This window comes from Nymphaea colorata, chromosome 1 (genome assembly GCF_008831285.2).
Source record: "Nymphaea colorata isolate Beijing-Zhang1983 chromosome 1, ASM883128v2, whole genome shotgun sequence".
NCBI lineage: Eukaryota > Viridiplantae > Streptophyta > Magnoliopsida > Nymphaeales > Nymphaeaceae > Nymphaea > Nymphaea colorata.
The window spans coordinates 39,498,354-39,521,935 of NC_045138.2; the positions used below are offsets into that span (position 1 = coordinate 39,498,354).

Below are 23,582 nucleotides of genomic sequence, written 5' to 3' on the forward strand. Positions count from 1 at the left end.
GCCGGCTGCCACTTAGGCCACGTCAACTTACCTCCTGCTCGTTCTTTCATCACTTTTGGCCTCTTTGTCTGCTCTTCTCCACGCATACCCTCTTCCATGTCAACTTACCTCCTGCTCGTTCTTTCATCACTTTTGGCCTCTGTTTTGGCCTCTTTGTCTGCTCTTCTCCACGCATACCCTCTTCTTTGTCTGCAAGGTGTTTTACCTGGTAGTCTTGGCTTATCAAACTATTGGTGGAGAATCTGGGAGGAGCGGAATAATCGGGTTTTTGAAAGACAACTAATGCAGTTACGTTGTCTTGTGTGGTTTTTCTTACCAATTTTTTGTCAACTGGCTTGCATTTTGTGATGCCAATGAATTTCCATTTTATCGTCTCTCTCTCTTTCTCTCTCTCTCTCTCTCTCTCTCCATTTTGTGATGCCGAATTACCAGTTTTTGTTACCAATCTTCATTTTTTCTTTTGCTTTTTTTTTCTCCTTAATGATGTGAATGGAAAAAATGGAGGATGCTTTTTCGTTTCCAAGTTGTTATAATTGCGCCAAACTATTGGGAAAGAACACTGTTAGCTTGCATTAACTAGGATCCCCTTCAAGGACCAAACTGGAAAAACAAAATCAAATCGTGTTCAATGGACCTCTTTGAACACGTTCAACTTCCTTGATTGAACCTTGTCAGTGGGCAGCGACTTGTTGCCTTCAGCTTCTGTTGATCTGTTGTATTCTTCCATTGCTTTCTTGTACGCTTCCATCTCTTCTGCTGCTTTCTCATTCCATATCTTTTTGTCCGCCTCATTTAATTCCTGTTGGTGAGCCAAGTTCGTTTGGATTAGCACGTTTTAGAATGGGGAGAACAATGACAGTAGAGGCGAGATGATAAAACTACCTTCCAACGCACTGAAATGAGAGCGTGCAATGTGCTGTTGCTGACGCCTGGATTCCCCTCCATCAACGTCTTTCTAGCTTCTTTGCTGAAAAGCAGGAAAGAAGTTGGTGGTTTCTTGGGCTTGTTGGTGTCTCTGTTCTCTTTCTTCTTCTTGTGTGTTGCCTTTACCTTCTGTTAGTATAAATAAAATGAAATACTTGGTCGAAAGTTTATGAACAACTGGATACAAATAAGACAAACATGGATCATCTAGATCAAAATAAGCGTGCCATTCAAGAGCCATGTTAATGATAGTAAAATGAATGAAAACGCTGACCTTGATTATCTTTTCTGTTTTTTCCTTCTTCTTTAGCAATTGCAACGCCTCCTGTTTCTGCACCTTGGTGTTCTCTTCCTCTTGCCGACGGATATTCTCCTCTTCCTGATTCAGAAACAGAAAGAATCATCTGGCTATTCGTGGACATCGGCCACTGCTGCTGATGGTTGAAGAAATTACCTCTGCTTTTTTCTGCTTATAGAGTTCCATTTCACGTGAATATTGTTCCTTTTCCTTCTTTGCAGCCTAATTTTTTTTACCAAGAGAGTGAAAGTTCAGTAGTTAGGTGCAAGAACTTCGCATATATAGTAAAACTCTAATTGATGAAAAGTGCCAAGATTTGATGTTTTTACTTCTTCATATGGTGCCCTATCCTCCTCTGTCATGTTCTTCCACTCTTCTCCTACGATCTTGGAAATCTTCATGGAGAAGCAAGCCAGACAAAGGTTTCAACATTAAGGAAAAAAGTACCATGGAAAGGATGAATATTAAGAGAAGCATGCATCTTGCCGGTTCTGGTATTACCTCCAATACATTATTGTTCTGTGTAACTAGAGACGGCCTTCTTTCATTACAATACAAAAAGAAGGATGACAATGGCTTCTTGGGTTTCAAAGGGTCCTTCTCTTTCCTGCATATTGCAGAATGAAAATTTAATAGTAATAATAAATCCAAAGCAAAGCAAAGGATAAGACACCGAAGCAGAAAGGCTGAGCACGCCAACCTACCCTTTCTTCTTGGCCTCTTTATCCCCATCCTGTTTGAACTGGAGATACTGCTCTAACAACTCCATAGCTATTCTCTGTTTCTGCTGTTCCATGAGCAGCTTCATTGCTTCATTCTCACGCTTCTCCTTCCCAACAATCTGCATCTTACGTTAAAAGGTTAAGAGAGGAAGAAAAAGAAGGGAGAGAAAACGTTTTAAGCCGTAAACTACGTCTTGCCTGTTGGTATGCTTGTTTATCAGCTTGGCATCTGTCTTCATAAGGCTTCTTCTCCTCTACGCTCAAGCTTTTCCATTTTGATCCAAGAATGTTGCTGATCTCCTTAAATTCTGCCCCAGGATTCTCGCTCTTCACCTGTAATGTCACACATCCAGAAAATGGGTAAGTTCAGAGAAACATGGTTCACATAAAGCGGAGGAGCAAGAGAACCGCAAGAGGAAATCAAGGTCACCTGATTCCACTGTTCTTTGCTCCACAAGATATATGCCGAGCATGGCTTCTTATCCTTCTTCTTCTTTGCTTTCTTCTCTTTCTTGTCCTTCTGCTTGTCTTCTGATGTGCTTGTGGGGAGTGCCTGATCCACCAAGAAAATAAGAAACAAGACATAAGAACAGAGTAGCAGCGAAGCAAGATATGTTAGAGAGAAGTTCTTGCTTAGTGTACTAACCACATTGGGATTGAACTCCTTCAGCTTCTGCAGCTTCTTAATTTCAATCTGGAGCCTCTCCTGATCCTTCCCTCTGATCTCGAGCTCCTCTTCCTTCTGCTTCAGAAGCGCATCTCGCTCTTTCAAGAGCTCCTCCGCTCTCTGTTTCTCCAGCGATAGACTTTCGAGTTTCTCCTGCATCTTCTGCAACTCCACGGCCAGTGATTCGGAAATGTTCTTCTTGTTTTTCCGAGCCCCATGTTTGGGGTTCTCCTTGTCTGCAATTGGGATGGATGACAGCCCAACAGGAGAAGGTTCACAGGCATTACCGACCATGATATTATCCTCGTTCTCCGGGTTTTTCCTCGCCTTCAATGGCTTCCTTGATTTCTTGGGAAGATTTGCCGATTGCTGATCTGCAAGAATGGACGCCATGGCTGGGAAATTGAAAGGATGGCTTTCCTGCTCTGAGAGGCGGAAGACAGTAGTTGGCACTGTAAGTAGGATTGGGATGATGAGACTTCATTTTATAAAGACGAATTCCAACGGGTAGATATGTTTTTCAAAATTCAAATTGTTCCCCACAAACGGTCGGCGTGACGGTCGAACCCTTCATAAGAGCCAGAATACTTTTATGGCGCGACCCGAGTTCGACTCTGAATGGGTCCAATGTCCACAGAGCTCCGCAAGCCACAAACAACACCTGCGTTTTAAACACTAGATCTGCCCTTTCTGTTTGATGTTGCAAATGGGTCGGACGCATTTTAGTATCCGATTTGAGTTTGCCTCGTTATTTACACATTTAAATAATTAAGGACATGTTTAATCTTCCAGACAGTGCTTCTGGAGTGTATGTTTACTAAGTGTATTTACATTCTAAAATGTGTGAAGAAAGTCGCATCTCTCACTGATTTTATTTCCTCACCATATGCTTAATTGTTTTTAATTTTGGGATTTGAACCGGATTATATCCTTCGACATATCTGATTTAGTGGATGTTCAGTTGCCGCCACTCAGACTACTCGCATGCCGCTGGACAAGAACGATCCGTAAAGTGATAATTTCAGCTAAAGTTCGATGAATCTAATAGTCACTGGCACCCCTGATTTCTTCTGGTTAAATTTGTCTCTCAAAAAAGTATCTTTTATAGAAGCTGATTTTGTTGCTTGCTTATAGAGAATGCAAAAAAACTTGATTTCTCATCAAATGCTTCCTGCATAGTTGGAGAAGGCAACTGTATGCATAGCAGGTTAACTTAAATCAGCGTGACCAGTTTTCTTCCCAACAGTGGCTCTTTTATTCTTGAGAGAGTGCTTTTTGTGCTTCTAAATAAATAACAGACATTGTTTTGGTTTACAATTGGCTTATTCAGAAGAACAACAGACAAGTTGCCAGTGATTGAAGTAAAAGAGAAGCCAAACTATTTTGGGTTTAAAATTTAGTAATGGTACCTCAAATCTTTTTCCATTTGTTCTTTTCACCAGGTGAGGAGGCCGCTAGCTAAACAACATTAGCAGCAGAGCACACTATTGAATAGGGATGCAAACAAATCAGATCCAAGACAATAAAATGAACTGAGAGTGAAATAGAAAACGAATTCAGTAGCTTATAGATTGACGAATTCTTCAGACTAAATCAGAACCACTTGCAACTCTAGCATGAAAGAATAGTTTATGACTCTAATTTTTCCCTATCATGTGCAAAAGAGAGAGAGGGGTAGGTGGCCGACGAAGTCTTCCACCAAAATCTCTCAGATCTAATACCAAACGCACGGCCGTTGTTATTTCCATTTTTCAAGAGCTTTCAGTAAATAGTTCCAATAAAAGGGTTGCTGGGAGGGTCGCTCCCTACTTTATTGCAGCTTTCAGTAAATAGTTAAATATCAGCTTCCAAGATTAGGTGACTTCTTAGTTCTCAAGCCCAACAAAGAACTGCTTCTCCACGCAATGTGAAGCACTAAACTTGTTATACTTGTTCACCAACCACCATTGCTACGGAACATTGTTACCACCGTCAATTATTATGATTATTATGTGACACCGAGAGGAGGCATTTATTTATGCACTCCAAAAACTAACCTCTAGAGTAGTGCATGCAGGAACGTAGTTGAAAGCTGCTGAAGACGATCATGCCAATGCAGAGAAATGCACATATCGATCAATGCCAACTACGAAAATATTGACACCCTTACCTTGTTTTGTAACATGGAGGTTGAAAAGTAATTGCTGCCACCTTTCGCTTTTGCAATGAAATTTTCTTTTGTTTAACACTTAATTGGAGAGTTGAAGAATTCCAATTTGGAGAGTTTTTAGCTACTATGGCGAAGAACCTGCTGTCTTAATTGACACCACATGGAATTATTTTTGCTTAAAATTATTGCAGAATATTGAAGGAAGTCAATTTGGCAAACATACGAAATAGATTTTCTAAAAAAAAGGGGACGCGTACCCATAATAGAGTAACTTGGATGGCTTACTAGAGAGGCTGATCCTGCTCAAATGACGGAGATCACCAATGACAGCGGTACATGCTCCTCATATCACTGAAAGGTTGAATTTTTTATTTGAATGGAAAACATTCGCATATAACTATTACAGAGAAAAGGCTCCCATGATTTGTTTTTCACGTGATTTGCTTTTATGATGTTCCGGAAGAAACCATGTGGATGTCTTATAAGATTCATTTTTCCTTGTTTGGCAAGGGGAAACACCACAAGAATGATAATGTTGGTGAACCTTAGAATCTAACCGTACTCGAAGAACAGCTCCAATAAGACAGCCAAATAATACAAGTGGAGAACAATTCAAGAACAGATGAACAACACAAATCGCAGAGAAAGACCAACAACTCACCCACTACAATGGACGCTTTAGTATACTGCGGTGACGAAGATAATCTTCACTTTTTGTCACCTATTTGTGGCGTTATAAAATCATCAAATGACTCGCAAACTGAAGTAGTGATGGCCAACAAAGTCATGCAGCAACTGAGTACAGACAGGAGGATTTAATCTTCGCTCCTGTTGCAGATTTCTGCTCTGTCATCATCTTCCTCAAACTGGAATCCAATTGTCTCTGCAAATGATACAACCATCTTCACCTCAATCTGGTGATTGTTGAGGACGCTCAATCATCTTCTACCATCTTCATCAACATGTCATTCCAGGAGTCTATAGGTCCAGGCAGGCACCAATGCAAACAGTCGTTCTGCACCTTAGCATTTTTGTCCTGTGCAAAAGGATGGAGCTGTCTGTATGGCCCAGGATGCCCATCAGGCCGTAACAATGACAGCATGGTTGTGTCAAAAAGTTTAAATTTTGCTGTATTTGCTGTCTGCCTTTCAAGTGCTTTCTCGAATTGCTCTAGCTCAATATCTCGCAGGATCCTGTCCATATCACTGATGCTGATCTCATTTTCTTTGAATGGCCTAGTCCTTTTGCATGTTCCCCCACTAAACCACTCTCCATTTTCAAAGTGAGATGGTGTTGAGGTCCTAAAAAATGTCACAACATTGTGCTTGGATGTTGCAATATAGTCAAATACCGATCCAAGTACCTTCCTGTAGGAATGCTGAAAACCAAGTTCAGTCAGATTCCTTTTTGGGCAATAATGGCAACCAACTATCTTCCCTTCCTCATAGAAAATACTGGTCTTCAGGAACCACTTGCCACCCGCAATAACGACGAAGTCGAATTTCTCGAATTGGTCAGTCCATTTCTTGTCCAGAACATCAAGATGCAACTCAATTTCAGATGTTGAGACACCATTTATGTCCTCAAAGATATCTGCTTTTGCAAGAAAAGGTGACCATATAACTGCAAGAGTGAAGTTGTATGAAGGAAACTGCCAGGTCCGGGACTTGTATTCTTCGTCATGGTAAACATCAACAACTTCAGCCACCTAAGGCAAGATAAGTCAGGACTTAGCAACAAATGCAAGAAAAAAAAAACTTGAACCTAAATTTGTGGCCCAAAATGAAGCCTCAGGTCCACCGGTCGCATTGACAGAAAAGAAAATGCTAGTAATACAATGGAGCCAATTATATCAGAAACATTGTAAGACATTCTTTTCCATTTTTTACTGGAAAACAGTAATGTATTTCTCCTCAAAACTTCAAACTTACCAACAAGACCCAAACTTTGAAAGTTCAGGAGACCAACCAAACATTGTTACAAGGATACTTGAACCAGTTTATGCATAAAATGAAATCTGAGAATCAGATTATTTGTGTTCAACACTTGTAAACTAGGTCATCCGGAACCCAGATGAATTCAGAAGGATGACCATTTCAATGGACTGTGTAAAAGCTACACATCCTCATTGCAGTGCATATGCATGGAGTCATGGGCAGCATCAGTAAGACCCAACTTTCAATAACTGAAAGAAACATAACCAATCAACAACAAAACAAAATTCTTAAAGATGGGTCATTGTCTACAAGGCAACTTAGCAGGTCAAGGGAAGCCACACGTCCTCAATAGTCAAAACTAGGTCATATTCATTAAGAAGAGTCCACCAGAGCTAGAAATGCCATCACACCTTTATAGTAATTAATTATCATTTCATAATATATGATGCTAATTTCTGGATTATCCCTTCTAGTGATAGGTTATAGACCAAGATGCATGTATTGTAGCTACACAGGTCGTGGCAGGTTTGGTATAGGAATCCATCTTACCACAAGGCTATGAATTAACAAATTCTTTTTGAAACCAACAGTCCTTCTCTGACATTGCCAAAGTTTGATCTTCAATCCTACATGCCTCAGACAGAGCCAAGTTGCTTATTGAAAGGAATATCAAACTTGATACCAGTTTTTGAAAAGACATTGTTGAATGAAGCCCAAAAGCAGGACCGATTTCTTTTCTCGAAAAAAGATACCGTACAAAAGACAAAAGAAAACAGAGTTTGGCCAAGGAGAAATGACAAAGAGAGACTGAGACCAACATCTTGAAACACAAAACGTGGAAGGTGCAAACGCAGGTGAGAATCATAACCATATGAGGAGTTGAGGACTAGTAATGCAAGTTCCCTCACAGAAACTAAAAACTAGTAGGTTGTAAACTGAAGCAACAGAATTTGAAACAAAACCATGTACCATACGCAATGAAGCATTCAACAATGTAAACCTCTAGATGGAGCAGTCAAATTTGAGATCAAGAGGACAAGCGCATCAATGTGCTCTCCTTGGGATATCCAAACTCGTACAAAATTTGAGGGACAATTTACTTCCCACAAATCAAACAGTAAAGCACATTTTTCTAGGAGAAAACAATGGCAGCTGTGCCAGCTAAGTCTTAAGAACTATTCCATACCTGAGACAGAAGACAGAGGAAAGACTGAACATGGTTCCTGCTAATGGAGTCCCCAATAAATGCCCATGTTTTATTTCTCATCATCTCTAGAAATTTCTCTCCATCAAAAACCGGCATCTCGCAATACCGAGGCTTCCACCTCCAATACAGATAGTCTGAGTCTGGTCGCCCATTCTTCATGCAATTCTGATGATCTTCAATTCTCGGGCAAGTCGCGTTCGTATATCTAGGCCCAGATGGATAGTAGATCCAGTCTCCAACAAAAAAATCGCATTTTCCTGCATCAAATTGAAGCGTAGCCGAGATAAGCTTTACATGCATCAGAAGTGAAACAGAATTCCTCGATAATCAGAATCTGGGAAGCTCAAAATATAGAAAAGATATTCCCTATGATGTCACATGAAATGGCTCCACCATGAATGCAGCAGCTAGGGGCAAGAAAACATGACATGGAGGAGAAACAGCAAAAATGACAAAGAAGAAAATGGTCAATAAATCACATCCGAAGTTCACGGCATTTCCAGTCGCATAGAGTAGCAAACAAGCCAAGACAACGGCTGGTACCAAAGTCCTTTTATATTTCCTAGTAGATCAACTAAAAAATATGGAACCAATTTAAATATAGTTTATGAAAATGGAAAGCAAATCCGCGACGAAAATCTGATTAACATAATTGATTTCACAAGAACGCGTGAGCTAAATAAGTCGTATATGAATTATGAACTTCTCCTGGCTATTCTCAAACCAACAGAGGAGCCCAAAAAGAGAGAGACGGATACAGAGAAGAAAAGGGGAAATTTAAAATGAACAGCAGAGGCAATCGTCGAATTCCCCAAGTATTTACCGGCCAACGTTAGTTGGAAGTGGAAAAAGGAAAAAAGGCAAGCAGAACAAAAGAAGAAGAAGGGAGCTCGGATGTCAATGGGCCCTTTCAGCGAGAATCCGAAGAAATGGTAGCAGATCACTCACCTTCCCCACTTTTATTCGTTTGGGTCACCGAAGCTCCCGAATCTGGCACCTGGGTGTCCGATCTTTCGCCTGCGTACCCGTCGGAAAAGGAGAGATTGGACTCTCTGACCTCGGAAACCCGCTCCAACCCGCCGGAACTTGAAGCAAACAGACGGAATGCGAGACCAACCAGCAAAATGGAGACGGCAAGCTTTATGATAACGTGATTGTGTTTGCCGTACCTCCATGGACTCCAATCAGAGCCCATTTCCTCTCCCTCTAACACCTCCCTCTCTCTCTCTCTCTCTCTCTCTCTCTCTCTACCGCAACTCCAGTGATAGCCGCAGCATGCCACCACAGCCTCTTCTGTACTCGAAACAAATACCCAAACAAGAATCACACAACTAAAAAAAACAGAGGGAAGGGAAGGGAATGACCGGCCATCAATAAAAAAACAATTATATTATGGATCTGCTCTGTCGGTAATCTTCAATAAGCCTCTGATTTGCGATTAACTTGTTGCAGTTGGTGAACCCTTATCATGTTCGGCCCCGCTTTTTTAATTCGTCCGCTAGATCCGTCCGATTCTCTCAGCTTTTCCAGATGGGCGGTGAGTAACTGGCTCCAAAGACACCTGTTGACGTCGGGAGCATCCATGCCTGGCCTCTACTCAAATCTCACGTTTCTCATGAGATCTCTCTCTTTGGTAAAATCCAGATAATTTAAGTGCAATTTGGTTAAACTTAGTAAAATCAGGAAAACCAAAATCTAAAATTGATTCTTGATAGCTTATGGGACAAAGATGGCCCACTCAATACTGAACGATTACCAGATGTTTTTAAGGAAATTTTGTCCTTGAAATGTAAGAAAACTAGATTTAATTTTGTTCAACAGTCCATTAGCAGTTTTTTGTGGTCTATATTAAAAGCACGTAGTTGTGCTTTCAATATATTAAAGATGCTTTATTTTTTGTATCGCCGTATCGAATAGCACGTCACCGTAAAGAGATCAAGTGGAAGATTGAAGTGGAAGAGAAAGAGGTCCTCGAGATCAAGAATTTTGCGAACATGGTGTTTAAGAAAGGCATCTCCATCGAAAGAATTAATTTCTTTTCTTTGAGTGTTAAACTGTACAATTCTCTGATGTCCTTTACTATTTACCTGAAATTTTAACCTATCATTGAATTTGGTCCAACGAAAAACACCCAATTTAGTTTAGCTGAAATTTAACCTCCCGTTCAGGGTGCAAATTTTTTCTTCTACCTTCTTTTCAGCCTATCAAATGCCCCCATGAACAAGTTAATTGGTGGCAGTAAAGGAAATGCGAATTTGTTCTATATTAAGTAATATTAAAGGAAAAGGAGGTCAAACTAAAGCTGGTCGGTTTACAAGGGCCTGTTGTTAGTTTGACTCTTGTGAGTGTTATTGTCTTTATATTAGTAGGTGAAGTCGATAGGCACCAATATATCTCTGAGGACAAAGAGGAAAGAAACTTGGGCTTTCATCCTGGCATTGGGTATATTTTATTCCGTTCACCTGCAAAACAAACGAAGGTGAAACTAAAAGTTGGGCTAACTATCAAATCTCAGCAGTTCAAACTAAAAGTAATTCCTTAAGATGCACACAATTTCCAGGAGTCTATAGGTTTATGGTAGATCAACTAATTTTGATGCATTTCTGATATGCTTTCAAGAACCGTGGATGCGATTAACTCAGGCGGAGGACGGTAAATCGCTTTTAAAATGAATTGACAGATCACCAGATTTTGTCTCTTCATTTTATAAACATAAACAAGCTGCTGGATGTCAATAGGCCATGGCATATGCAGCAGCTCAATGAGTTGAGGGCCCTGCAATAATTTGTGGCTCAAGAGTGAAAAGAATAACTCAGAATAAAGAACAATGTGGATATCCCAACAACGCCAACATCATTAATACTAAACTATAAGTATTGTAGAGAGAGGAGAGGGAGAAGAACCAGTCTACTTAGTCTTATAATGGTGCTTTTAATCTCAAGATCAACACTACTCCCAAGAGACTGAGGATGTGACTACAACACGCCATCAAGTTCAAACTGATTGTACTACCCATCACTTGATAAAGTTAGGGAGAAAGAGAATACATTTTAAAATTTAAAAAAAAAATTAAAATAAAACTGCTTCCTCTGGATATGGGTAAGACTACACTGACATTTTCCTTCACATCAATAAAATCGTCATAAAGGTTTTGCTGACGTTTTCACTAATCTTAATGAATTGTTTATTGCCTAAGTAAAAACATGTGTTTTTTGTAATGTATGAAGGCACCATGTTCAATATATATCCGCATCATATCGGTTTTTCACTGATCCGGATTTGAACTGACACGAATAACACTCTTGAAAAGATCGAAAATTGCTAAAAGTTATGGCAACGAGAAAAGGTTGAAGAACTGTATTGACTTTATTTTGGTATAATACACACTCGGAACCACAGATTGCATATCTACATCTCGTGTTGAGAGAGAAGTAAAAGACGCAATCTCAGCTTTTCCTTTAACCGAGATGCCCAAAATCTTTACCTTCACTTTATATCTCATCTCAAACGGTCGTGATATTCTGTCCAGTGTCCTCAATATCTTGTGAGTTGTAACAAAAGAGCTTTCCATTTAAATAAATAAAGACTGTAGCTATTTTCATCTTTTAATATTAGATCCATCAACAGAGAGACTGTCAACTCGGAGGGGTGAACAGTGAACTACCACTGCCCACATGGTGGACAAGGATTTCGTCACAACTGGCAAAATTAAGGCGACATTTGTTGCAATATTTTCAGGTCCCGATGGGAACTTAGCCCAAGGAGTTGGCATGTTTTGTTAATGCTTTGAAGTTATTTTAGAGTTATGTAGATCTGATAAGCAGAAGATTAATATCCCAACGTTCAGAGGTCTGAAGACCCTTCATTCCTCTTATTCTTGTGGTTCGGAGCTGCGTTAAGAGTTGGCATGTTTTGTTAATGCTTTGAAGTTATTTTAGAGTTATGTAGATCTGATAAGCAGAAGATTAATATCCCAACGTTCAGAGGTCTGAAGACCCTTCATTCCTCTTATTCTTGTGGTTCGGAGCTGCGTTAAGAGTTGAGTGAAATATGGTACTCCAGAGAATTAAAAGATGGGAAAAGAAGTCTTCGACTTTTTCCTACCGATTTCTGGTACTGCAGAGAATTATAAGATGGGAAAAGAAGTCTTCGACTTTCCTATCGTATATTTGGTTGTCTGGTATAGTGAAAATGACCTCCACAAGAGACAATTATACAGTAAAACTGGAAATATTTATTCCCATTGATCTTTTGCACCAGCCCTGAAGAATGGGTCAGCACCTTTCTGTCCCTATATATATTATGGCCCTATAATGTCAACATGGAATTTGTCTGAGGTCGGATGGAGGGGTCCAATTTTAAATCCATGCATCTCAGGTCTGCTGTATAACAAACACGACCTATTTCAAATCACCTCCAAATCCCAGATAAACAAACGCCCAATAATGGGGAAAAGGAAACAAATTGTATAGAATAAACAGGGGTCTCGAGACTCTTGGTAATTTGCCTAACTTTCCGCGTGGAAATATGGAGAAGGTGGAAATGCCACACATCTGTGTCCAACTCAAGCTTGATGGCACAAAACTGGAGAGGAAAGTGTCAAAGTTGACTAAGGAAATATCACTGACAGACGCATATCAAGACCCCAGAGGCAGGGGGAATGGGGGGCTCTTTGTGTCTCGCTTCAGGCGGTGGGAAGATCCTCTCGCTCACCCGAAAAATTGACTAAGGAGAGTTTATCGACAAGATACTTCTAGTTGGTGCTCTCCCATTAAACAAACATTTTCTGAGAAATAGAGATCAAGTTGTTACCTGGTTGACCCTCGGCAACCTTACATCAAGCTTGTCGGTGTAATCTGATGAGAACAGTGTTATTTCTGGCTGTCACCAAATGCATGTTAACTTATTCACACAGGCAGTAACTTAATTCATTTTTTTCCAGATCCCATCTTACTTGTTCATGAGTGTCTAAAAATGTGATCTAAAAGAACCTTAAACTATTATGAAAATAAATTGATTTAAAAAAGTGAAAAAAAAAATCAGAAAAGTATGCGATAGAATAATATCACAAGCTTAATTTTTCGCCAGTGACACAATTTCGTAGACAAGTCAGTGTTAAAAAATGTACCGCGATATGGTCATCACATTTTCAAGGTAGCAGGTTAGTTCATTGTCACAAGGATGATCAAATTCAGATACAATGTAGCTGCTATTTGGTGTCTGACAGAAAATGGAATTTGAAATTTTGCATACAATCAGATTTCAATGTATATTACAATCAGGGTTTGTACTGGATTTTGTAAGAAAACCTTATCCAAGTACAAATTTTCTTATTCTATACAACTAATCAGATTCAAATTTGAATTTAATACCAGCTAACACCTAAACCATTGACAACTATATATTGCTGTCAAATAAATATTGATTCACGCTTTTGACTGATTGCTTTGCCCTTGCATGCTCTCATGTGATGAACACATTAAGATCCTCAAATTCTTTACTTCTCATTACTGCTCAAACCGGGAGAAGACGACATCATGCCAAAAGATTTAAAAATAAAAAAATCCCGCACCATCACCTTTTTTAATCCTCATGTCATGTTGATGCCTGGTCGTTTTCAAACAATACTCAAATGGTTGATTTGTCTTTATCTTTCTATCAGTAAGCCAAGTAACTTTTCATCTTACAGTTTTCATTTTCTTCAGTTGTTATATGGTGTAAGACAGATTCCATGGTCAATTATCCCATCGTGACAATCCCAAGTCCTCAGCTTTGAACTCTTATCATCTTTCAACTTAAAGGTCTTAAATTCAAACCTTGAGTCAGTGGCAAAGTAAAAAAAATCGCCGAAGGGCTCTAGTACATACCCACTGAATTTTATACTCTTCAAAAACCCCTAGATCCTTCAAATACATAGCAAAGTGGTTGTGCAACACCACTATATAGTAACAAATTATGTGGGTCCATGTGGGCAACTGGCCACACAACACCTAGCACGGCTAGCGCCTGAACCAAGTGAACAGAACACATTTGCAAAGTACACAGTTTCCCTCTCAAAGTGCAGCCATTAGGTGGTCCGGGCCCTAGAAAGATTGCAGATTGCTCATATAAACGATGCATGACTATATATATATATATATATATATATATATATATACAGAAACACATACAGACTAACAAAGCTAGAGAACAAAGGCTGCTTTCTTCGTAGGTTATCTTGCAAAGAGTTTGGATCACATTCAACACTCCAAGCTTAATTTGGTTCTTGTTGTGCTTCTTTGGAAACACAATGAGGAAATCTACATCCTTTGTGGGTTAATAACTAATAGGTTACATTTTGCATGTGTCATTCCATGAAATGAATAGGGAAATGTCTACTTAGGGGTCATTTGGCACAAAGGCTCTGGGAGTGTCCCATGAATCATCTACATGAAAAATCTACATGAAAAATAGAGCATATTCATGGAACATGAAAATTAGTATTCCATGAATCTGCCCTACTTTTGAGTCAGAATCATGGAATGCTCACTTAATATCCCATTATGCCAAACGACCTCTTCAAGAACCCCACGCTGGCTGATATTATAATGTGACATGCTCACCTAACTTGTTGACTAGGGCGACATATGTTAGGGGCCGCTGGGATGTGAGTTTGAGAAAAAATAGGGACAAAGAGACGCTGAAATTTCTTCTTACTATATCTTTGGGAGGAGAAAAAATTTTAGTAAGAAAAAAGTTTCACTTTGTTTCTATTCTCACCCATTTTTTGACCTGAAAAGCTGGGTGAAAAATTTGAACACTTACGGAGAGAACATTTTTTGAACACTTATGGAGAGAAAATTTTCACCCAAGGATACAAATTCAAATGTCAGGATGCGTTTGTCATTCTCAAGCAAGCATTCTGTAGATTGCCCAACTCTCTGATGGCCATTTTACTTTCGACTGAGTTACTTCCTCCTGTTACTAACAGCGCAAAACAGTAGAAGGATTTCAATGGCTTCACCTTCACAGGAAATGGGATTTCAGGTTTTCACGTCTTCAATAACCAGCAACGCATCCCTTGGCATAAAAGTGGTCAGATCTGCTTAACAGCAGCTTGTCTATCCGAAAGATAAATTGAACGAGCGGGGGCAGCTTGGCAATATAATCATGGCCAAGAGCATGGCTGGCAAAGGTTGTCATACAAAATGGAGACGATGTGGTTTGTGCATACAGAGTACGTCAGGATAATTCGCTCCTCTCTCTTCATTCACTATCCAATTATAAATCATTGAACAAGAAAGGTAGAAAGAGTTTTCCCAGTTATTTGGGTTGGAATAATCAAGATCAATATCGATATACATATATATTAATATTGATCATTCCAACCCATTGATAATTCCAAGCCAAAACTCTGTGCGTGTGTGTGGGAGAGAGAGAGACAGAGACAGACAGACTCAGCACTCAGCAGTACATACTATAACTCTACAAATCCGACGCACTTTTTTATCGTGTCAGATCAATCACCCGTCTCCCCCTCTCTCGTAAAAATTTGCAATGTTGCAGTTTGTGTAGAGTTGATTTTTCCTCTCTCTCTCTCTCTCACTCTCTCTCTATAATATATATATATATATATAAAGAATTTAGAAAAAGATTTAGCTACAATGCCAGGATTGCATAGAAAATTACAAATGCTTTTTACATACAAACATGGCTGCAAAGTCCCACTCCGACCAGACTGCCTAGATGGGCCAATTTGCTCACGCAAAACAAACCACCACCTCAAAAAAAAAAAAAGCATACCAACCTAAAGTCATTCCACAATCTTGAGGAAGCATTTGAATCTAAAACGACCTGATGAGTTAGCTGACATGAACAGTTCCTGCCAGAAAACAGTAGCAGGTGAGTCAAACACCAGAAACCAAAAAAGGAAAATAGTGTCTATAGCAATCAAAACAGGAGTCAAATTTTTTGTGAAGCAAAATTTTCATTGGCAGTGCATCATCAACTAATGCTCTAAAAGAAGCTCTCTGAACACAGGAACAGGAGGAAGCCAAGGTGCCAAAGGAGAATCATAAGGTTCTCAATCATTACAGAAAGACATTGAGATACAGCATGTTGACACAAGAAACCATTACCGAGATTTGATTTTTTTAGAACTTATAACCGACACTTGCATGAAACAAAGAATCTAGCAATAACAATTAGGCATCAAGAACACCAAAGCGGAAATTATGACAATATAGATGCAAAATCAGGAGATGCCACATTTGGTGGAGTTCTACAAAAAGTTTCCACGTTCCAAAACCATGAACTTTATGATCTTGAAAAAACCTATCTAAATGGTTTGTTTTAAATTGTGCACCCCCACAGACCAATCAAACTTATCATAGAGGTTTATTCACAAAACCAACATTTTTTTATCCTCAACCTCGTTGCTTCAGGGAAACAACAAAGATCAGACTTAATAAGAAAAAACATATCAAGAAAAGGCAACAACGAGACAGGGTGTGGAGATCATGATGAACCGAAGATATTGCACCTAAATTTCACAACACAAAAATAGGAACACAAAAAATTGTGGCTTTAGCAACTATAGCAAAGAAAAAGTTAACCAGGAGTTACATTTTTACCAAGAATCTCGCTGATGAATCTTTAGCCTTTATCTCTAAATTTGCAGCTTCTGAATCTTCTTTAGATAACAATAATAAGGCGTTCACAGAAGAAATATTTGCAGATTTTCATCTATACAATTGCCTTGGGAAGCCGCATTCCAAACCCACGTTTTATTTTCTCAACACTGCACCAAAGTTCATGCAAGTCATTATATGCAAGCAAATAGATAAAATCATCAGACAAAAGCATCTGTGATGAAATTCAGTTCATGAAATTTCCTTCAAAAATACTAGGACATGGTTAGATGCTAACATAGCAAGGAAAATGCTTCAAGAATGAGACAGGATCTCAGCATAAGCAAAACAGGGTCCAACCTTACATATTGCAATACCCTAACAATAGAGTTTTCCCTTTAAAAGTTGCATCAATATGATAGAAGCTTCTCTATTTCATTCAAACCATGAAGCCAAATGTATGGAAAACAAACTGTAGAATACTTGCTTGTAGAAAATATCTGTACCAAAAGTTATCATGTACGAGGCTGATTAGTTTGTCATATTCTCAAATAAGGCCCGCTGCATGACATTCATGAGAAAATTAACTTGCACAAGTGCAGCAGCTACATCTGATGTAGTATAGTTGCTTAGAAGACATATAAACCTACATGCAAATACATTCTAAAGAGGTGCAAAATTGTAAATATGCAACCAGGTTCAAAAGGCACTTGGCAACACAGCTGGTTGATTCTTATTACTGCCATAAAACAGCCAACGAACTTCTATAGTACATGCATCAATAATCTATTTAGAAGGTGACAGTATTTTTGTTTGGTTGAAATTAGACACAGAAATCCTACACCAAAGCAGACTAGACTTCTCAGATGGATCTTGCCTATAATTGAGAAGAAGAAAGCAGAACATATGATCAAAAGAGAAACTTACGTTGGTGCAAGCTTGCCAAGGCAGTCCAACTCTTCTCCTGTGGCCTCATCAAACACCTTCCCTGAGATCTCAATAATGTATGACTTGTCTCTTGTAGTGGGCAGTCCCCTGCTAACAAGTAGGTCCCAATCTTTCTGGTGAAGCTCTCGACCATTGACAAGGACACCAGTGTTTCCACCAGAACAATCTTTCGGCACAGGATAATCGAACTCTTCTATGGATGGCTACATATGAGATGAAATGCCATTGAAATACTCATACAAAAATGCCTACCAACAAAGAGTAATGGAAACGGTACACTGGCTAAAAATGGTTTGCACTTTGAACTAAAATATAAACTCACAGGAATTATCCCAATGCAAGGCTGTCCCATGACACCCCAAAATCCAGCTCGTGGGTCATACCTGGACGATGACAGTTTCACAATTCACCATCAATATTATACCAAATGCAAGTAAAGTATAGAAGGCCAACCAGCAATAAAACTGAAAAATGTACCATAAATTGATTTATCAGTAGACATGGAACACTATAGTTCCTAGAACAAGTGCTGAAATAAGACTAACGATCAGAAAGCTTACCATGAAAACAAAACTAAACAATCAGGAAGCTTACTGTTAAAATTAGGTGAAGCCCTTTACATCTAAGTTCGTGTATGCCATAAGTAATAATGCAAGTAAAGTATAGAAGGCCAACCAGCAATAAAACTGAAAAATGTACCATAAATTGATTTATCAGTAGACATGGAACACTATAGTTCCTAGAACAAGTGCTGAAATAAGACTAACAATCAGAAAGCTTACCATGAAAACAAAACTAAACAATCAGGAAGCTTACTGTTAAAATTAGGTGAAGCCCTTTACATCTAAGTTCGTGTATGCCATAAGTAATCAAAACAAAAATTTTGGAAAGGAATAGAGATGACAAGAAAGAATGTGCTGACCAGTAATTCCCAGGATAGATAGGACCAGCTTGCTTTTCAGCCTTCCTAACCAATTTCTCAGGTATAGGTTTGCCATTAACTGAGACATGAGTCTTCTCGCTATCTGATGAATGAGTAACCCTTGAGAAGTCCTTAAAGCTCTTCTTTATGAGATTAGTGAAGAATGACTCGCTTCCCTTCATGCTCCTTTCAGCAGATTCTTCTCTTCTTCCCTCCCCAGGATCTTGTGACACATCGAGGCTGGAGTCCCTTGGCATTGAAAGCTCTATCTCAGTTGCTACAGATGGCTCTTTGAAAGAGTGTTGTTTAAAGTTTCTTGTGGGCTTTTTCTTGGAAGTGCCTTGTGATGGATAAACTTTCTGCTCGTCTGAACGCTTGCTCCTGGTTCCTTCAAAATTAGAAACCATTTCATCATAAGATGAATGTCCAGAGTCCTCTTGAGGTGGAGAAGATGCTGCTGGTGAATCAACCCCTGACTTAAAGGATAACTGGTTGTACAGCTTTCTGCTTGTAGCAAGATTCCCTTCCCCATCCTGCGATGTGCTGGAAGATGAAAAATCAGACTGCCCTTTTTCAGGTTCACTCAAGTTTGGCCTCTCTTCCATCTGATCAATGGGATGACACAAGAGGACTCCATTTTCAGTCATGTTACGGTTAGACAAATGAGAAGGGAATGCAGATCTCCGATTTTCATGAGCCCCACGAGATGGATTTATCTGCCCATGCGAATAATCTCGGTCATGAAAATTACCCTGCCCAGTAGTCGAAGAGGCTATGCGAGAAAACACTTGTTCCCTTGATTCGCTATGAACGCTACCAGCATCTACAGAGGTAATCAGACTCTTGCCATCAAAAGAAACTAGGATTATTTTTGAGCACGCCCCACATTGCAACTTGCAAGAACCTTCAGCCTGGGGGCGAAATTTCTCAGGTAACTTGAGCAACTGCAAGCAATGACAACAGGAGATAAATGGAGCTCCACCTCCAATGGGAAAGCATCCTCTTGTATACCCCACTTCAGGTAGATCCCTAGGCAAACTACGGTTCTGTCGCCGAGAAGCCTGTTCTATATCAGTATATGCAGCCCTTCGAACAGTGCGACTGGATTGATAAGAACTCAAAGGAGGACGAGCGGCATCCAAACCAATATAATCATGTATACCTTCTACCAATGGAATATCAGCATCATCATGATAATACATTGGACCACCCACAAGCTTCGGCATCCTCTGGTGATATAGAAGCCTAGATTGAGCTTGTGCTGGAACTTTAAGCTGTCCGTAGTAACAATTCGAGCAAGAGCAAATGGGAAAGGAGTCAACAGAATCAGGGTCAGTCTCCACGTACCTTCCAGTAAAATAACTGTTCTGGTCTCTGCTCATCAAGCCTCTCCCAGCCATCGGCATATGTGGGAATCGGGGAGCTTGGTGTGCAGGAATTCTTATCAATTGATCCCCATACGGATCCTTGTAGTTCAGAAGTTCATCATGGGCATGCCTGTGGTGACCAAAAGCAGGAACACCCAAGTGCTGCCTGCCCATCATAGTATGAGAAGCAGCTTGTTGGTGGCTATCGAATTCAAGATCACGGCTATAGTAATACGGTCTCCGCATCAAATCTTCATGGCGAGAATGGTCCCTCAAGTTTCTCACTGGACCATAAGAACCCTGCTGCGGAAAACCTCGAGTTCTCCTCGCATTCAAAGGGATTCCATCATTTGGTGGCAAACCAGAGATATCACAGGATCTGGTGATTTGTTCCCTCAATTCGTCGAGCTTCTTGAGGAGTTCCCTCCTGTCCTGCTCCAGGTGCTCCACTCTATTGGCTCCGGCCACAGCGTGACCGTAGAAACCATCCTCATAGTCGCGGGCACCTCCATGATGGAAATTCGACGGGCCTTCGTCTGGATATATCCGGTACTTGCTACAACCATCAAGCAAAGGACGGGTCCTCAAGCCACGGTCAGACTCGTCCCTCCGAATGTCCGGCGGCATCGAAATTTGATCAACAGAACCCCACGTCAGACCCTTCCCTTTGGTCTGTCTGCTATCGAGCTCCCCGCCGTCGTTCATAATGGAGCTCCGGTCGCTCCCGGTCGAGTTCTTAACAGGGGCATCAGTCGAATCCCCTGTTCCACTCCTGCTCGTGGTTCCTTCAGCACTTTCCACCCCACTACCATTCCCCAGAACCTCATCAGTCTGTCCCACCACCGTTGGAACCTCCACTTCTGACTCGTTCGAAGGAACAATCCCCTGGTCTTCTCGATTCTCTTTTTGAGCAACCAGCACCGTTACTTCTGGAGAAGGAACTGGCTCGTCGTCACTAACACCCTGCTCCTTCTCCTCTGCCATTTCTCCGGCTACCTCAACAACATCACCCACAGTCTCCTTCGACGGCTCACCGCCTAAAGACTGTGCCTCCTCAGAGGCATGTGAAGGTGAACTCTCGTCGACAGAATTAGGCAGTTCAGTGGATACTCCCTCCCTCTCCGAATTAGGTAGCTCGGTTGGTACTACCTCCCTTTCTCCTCCAGCCAACCCGTTCTCCTCCTCCTTGAATTTCTGTTGCAAACTCGCGGCATACCTCTTCGCTGCTCGTAAACCAAAACAAAATCAATGACCAACAAAAACAAATAACCACGGGAGAAAGAGATGCCGAAAACAAGGTAGGGAAGGAAGACTCACACTGAAGTTTAGCGCCACAACCACCGCACTGATACACAGGGTAGTCAGCGGGCTCGACGAGGAGGTTCTCGCATTTGGGGCAACGAACCAATCGAGCCTTCGTTCCCTCCACCATGGTATCCGCCAGATAGAAAGACAGTGGGGACCAAGAAGAAGGTTCACCACCTTGTCAAGGTTCTGCTCATTTCTTGAAGACGCCAAACAGGAGTCTCAGAACTTCGAGAACGAAGAAAAGAATGAGAGAGAACGACAGAACGAGGAAGAAAGGAAACTACCGGACACCGAAATCAAGACAGGAGGCGGAGGCGCGCTATGATTGTTGTGATGAGTGGCAGCAGGGAAGAAGAAGAAGGAAGGGGAGGAGGAGGGGGCGGGGAATTGTGCAATTTCGAAGGAATTTCTAGGGACCCTCTTCCTAGAAAGCAAAAGAGAAAAGAAGTGAGGATTTCCAATGACTTGCGGAAAAGAGAGGGAGGAAGAGGGGAGACTGTGGAACGGGGAACAAGCAAAAGTCATCGTTCATCATGACGCGTTCAGGAAGAGCGAGAGAGAGAGAGACGCCAGAGTCCTTTTTCACCAGTCCCTCTAATCTACTCGGTAATTAATTGATTGACGTAGTCTTATCATCACGATCATTTGCAGAATGGGATTTTTATGTTTTTCAGTAATAAGTACAATTTGATTCATTAGCCAAAAGCACCAAAACCGGGGATTTTAAATTGCAATATCAGCCATTCTAGTTTTTCAGTGAAGATCCTCTCGACTTTAACAAAGTTCTTTCTCATAAGGAAAGCGACATTAAAATCTGGTGAATTGTTGGAAAACTTGATCCCTTTGAACTAATCTGCTCTTGAACAATTCAATTAGAATACGTAAACATGTTTTTGACCCACTAACCAGCCCCACGCGTAGTTGGGATGTTAATTATAAAAACGCTCTGATCGTATCTGCTTTGACTAAATACAGTAGAGCAAAAGATGCATATTTTTTCTATGTGCACAGTTGGGGAGATTATTTTATCATTACTTAATCAATTTAAGCGACGGACAGGGTCCAAACTAATCAAAATACAGCATTGGCCCTTGCTGCACTTGTGAAAACTAGTCTCTCTTCAAACTAAACTGCCCTTCCCGATTCATCCAGATTAAGCTTGACTGTAATCATCTTAAGATGGATAAGAAAGACTTGAATGCTGAATTTAAGATTAAGCAGCATGCAAGGCATATGGGGGGCGTTTCCTTTCTCCCTAAAAAGAGAAAGAAACTAAAGGCAAACATTGGATGCTTCCTATTTATTTCTTTACTCAAAAACAGGAAAAACAAAGTACCATACCTCAAAAGAAATTCAAATCCGTCAATCGAACACTGATCCCCACAACCAATTCGAAGGCATTTCTTTTACCACCTTCTTGAGTTCTGTCAAAAGGATATGCTACTCCCCACTTTCGCTTTTCAAAGGCATCATGGCGCGCGTTTGCCAATCATGTGAAAAGCTCACCAAATTCCCAAAAACCTCATCGATGGCACTCAAGAATCCCTCACGAGTTCACGATCTCGGCGACGAATCATGAACCCATGAATGCAACCGAAAGCGATTGCTCTTCTTTCTCTTCGTCTCTCCCATTCTTTTCCAAAAGACAGGTTTTGTGCGGTTGCTAGCATGGAAAAGAGCGTGAAACAATTTGCTTTCGATGCTTTCTCGCTCTACACCACACCAAAGGCATGTTTTGTCAGGAGGAGGAGGGAGGGGCAGTCTTCCGAATTTCCAAAAGTTCGAAAGCGGGAAAAGGAAAAGGGAAAAGCAGAGAAGCACAGTGCAACTTCCGTCTTTTTGAAAAGATCGGCGATTTTTTTCCCCTCTTTTTTTAGTTTCCCGGTAAAGAGAAAAGCCCGGTCTTGTCCGTCTGAGTGCTGGGCCCCGCCACGGTCTGGGCCGAAGGCTAGGGAGGGAAGAGCGGGTCCCACTTTCTCTGCCGGGGCTTCTGACTGTCAGACGCATCGCCCCTCGGTGGTCCCCACGCTCCCTCTGAAGTGGGGTCCACCTTCGCGAATGCTTCCGTTTTGTTCTTTTCTTTTTTCTAATTTCTTCCGCTTTAATCAGCGGCGGAACAGCGGGGAAAGAAGGCGGTCAGACGGAGCACGATTCCGGGAGGGGATCGTACGGCTGTGCAGATGCCGTGCTCGAAACTCGCGCTCCGGTGACCGTCGATTGCGGTCAATTACATCTCGTCCTTACAACGTAAATTATCTTTAATTTAACGTGATCGAGGGTTTACTTGCTCTCTTAAAATCTAATTTAAGTTTCGTATCTAAGATAAATTATCTCCAGAAAAAGTTCAACCACATCGAGCAGACGTAAGCCCACGGATGCCTACCTTACCTATATGCTTATAATGTCCTTTATCGGTAAGCAATGGCGGTTTTGTTTTAAGGGCACTTTCACCATGTCACTAAGAAAAATGTTTGACTGCTTTTTGGGTGAATGTTATCCGTAGATTGCTTCTTCCTTTTCTTTA

The 23,582-nt window shown here is 40.8% G+C and overlaps 3 protein-coding genes across 4 annotated transcripts; all 3 read right to left on the reverse strand.

Annotated features, from left to right (window-relative positions):
- Positions 1 to 546: 546 nt before the first annotated feature.
- LOC116265179 (high mobility group B protein 6-like) lies at positions 547 to 3,065 on the reverse strand. The gene is made up of 10 exons (XM_031645729.1): positions 2,591 to 3,065; positions 2,375 to 2,497; positions 2,143 to 2,277; positions 1,927 to 2,063; positions 1,724 to 1,829; positions 1,552 to 1,617; positions 1,379 to 1,444; positions 1,199 to 1,303; positions 883 to 1,053; positions 547 to 799 (listed from the first exon to the last, which is right to left on the reverse strand). The coding sequence occupies exons 1-10, from the start codon at positions 3,002 to 3,004 to the stop codon at positions 626 to 628; spliced, it is 1,497 nt and encodes a 498-aa protein (XP_031501589.1). The 5' UTR covers positions 3,005 to 3,065; the 3' UTR covers positions 547 to 625.
- A 2,222-nt stretch (positions 3,066 to 5,287) lies between these two features.
- On the reverse strand, positions 5,288 to 9,459 carry LOC116246098 (protein trichome birefringence-like 25). The gene is made up of 3 exons (XM_031617800.2): positions 8,853 to 9,459; positions 7,884 to 8,161; positions 5,288 to 6,468 (listed from the first exon to the last, which is right to left on the reverse strand). Exons 1-3 carry the CDS (start codon positions 9,097 to 9,099, stop codon positions 5,695 to 5,697), a joined length of 1,299 nt encoding a protein of 432 aa, XP_031473660.1. The 5' UTR covers positions 9,100 to 9,459; the 3' UTR covers positions 5,288 to 5,694.
- Positions 9,460 to 15,537: 6,078 nt separating this feature from the next.
- LOC116261424 (protein ENHANCED DISEASE RESISTANCE 4-like) lies at positions 15,538 to 21,630 on the reverse strand. Of its 2 annotated transcripts, XM_031640174.2 has the most exons (7): positions 21,343 to 21,630; positions 21,068 to 21,254; positions 18,384 to 20,973; positions 17,784 to 17,844; positions 17,441 to 17,664; positions 16,517 to 16,683; positions 15,538 to 15,765 (listed from the first exon to the last, which is right to left on the reverse strand). In XM_031640174.2, exons 2-6 carry the CDS (start codon positions 21,180 to 21,182, stop codon positions 16,629 to 16,631), a joined length of 3,045 nt encoding a protein of 1,014 aa, XP_031496034.1. In that variant the 5' UTR covers positions 21,183 to 21,254; positions 21,343 to 21,630; the 3' UTR covers positions 15,538 to 15,765; positions 16,517 to 16,628. The 2 variants fall into 2 exon arrangements, with proteins under 2 accessions (XP_031496034.1, XP_031496043.1); XM_031640183.2 differs by having other exon boundaries at positions 16,509 to 16,683; positions 21,068 to 21,630.
- Positions 21,631 to 23,582: the final 1,952 nt, after the last annotated feature.

What these genes read in the sequence shown, in the direction of transcription:
- LOC116265179 (XM_031645729.1), bottom strand. Translation starts at nt 3,004, where the DNA reads ATGGCGTCCATTCTTGCAGATCAGCAATCGGCAAATCTTCCCAAGAAA. An exon ending in AGGAGTTCAATCCCAATGTG is followed by an intron (nt 2,498 to 2,590) that starts GTTAGTACACTA and finishes TTGGTGGATCAG; the next exon opens with GCACTCCCCACAAGCACATC. An exon ending in AGAACAATAATGTATTGGAG is followed by an intron (nt 1,618 to 1,723) that starts GTAATACCAGAA and finishes TTCTCCATGAAG; the next exon opens with ATTTCCAAGATCGTAGGAGA.
- LOC116246098 (XM_031617800.2), bottom strand. Translation starts at nt 9,099, where the DNA reads ATGGGCTCTGATTGGAGTCCATGGAGGTACGGCAAACACAATCACGTT. An exon ending in AACGAATAAAAGTGGGGAAG is followed by an intron (nt 8,162 to 8,852) that starts GTGAGTGATCTG and finishes AATTTGATGCAG; the next exon opens with GAAAATGCGATTTTTTTGTT. An exon ending in TCCTCTGTCTTCTGTCTCAG is followed by an intron (nt 6,469 to 7,883) that starts GTATGGAATAGT and finishes ATCTTGCCTTAG; the next exon opens with GTGGCTGAAGTTGTTGATGT.
- LOC116261424 (XM_031640174.2), bottom strand. Translation starts at nt 21,182, where the DNA reads ATGGTGGAGGGAACGAAGGCTCGATTGGTTCGTTGCCCCAAATGCGAG. An exon ending in TTGTGGCGCTAAACTTCAGT is followed by an intron (nt 20,974 to 21,067) that starts GTGAGTCTTCCT and finishes GTTTACGAGCAG; the next exon opens with CGAAGAGGTATGCCGCGAGT. An exon ending in CTTGGCAAGCTTGCACCAAC is followed by an intron (nt 16,684 to 17,440) that starts GTAAGTTTCTCT and finishes ACTTTGGTGCAG; the next exon opens with TGTTGAGAAAATAAAACGTG.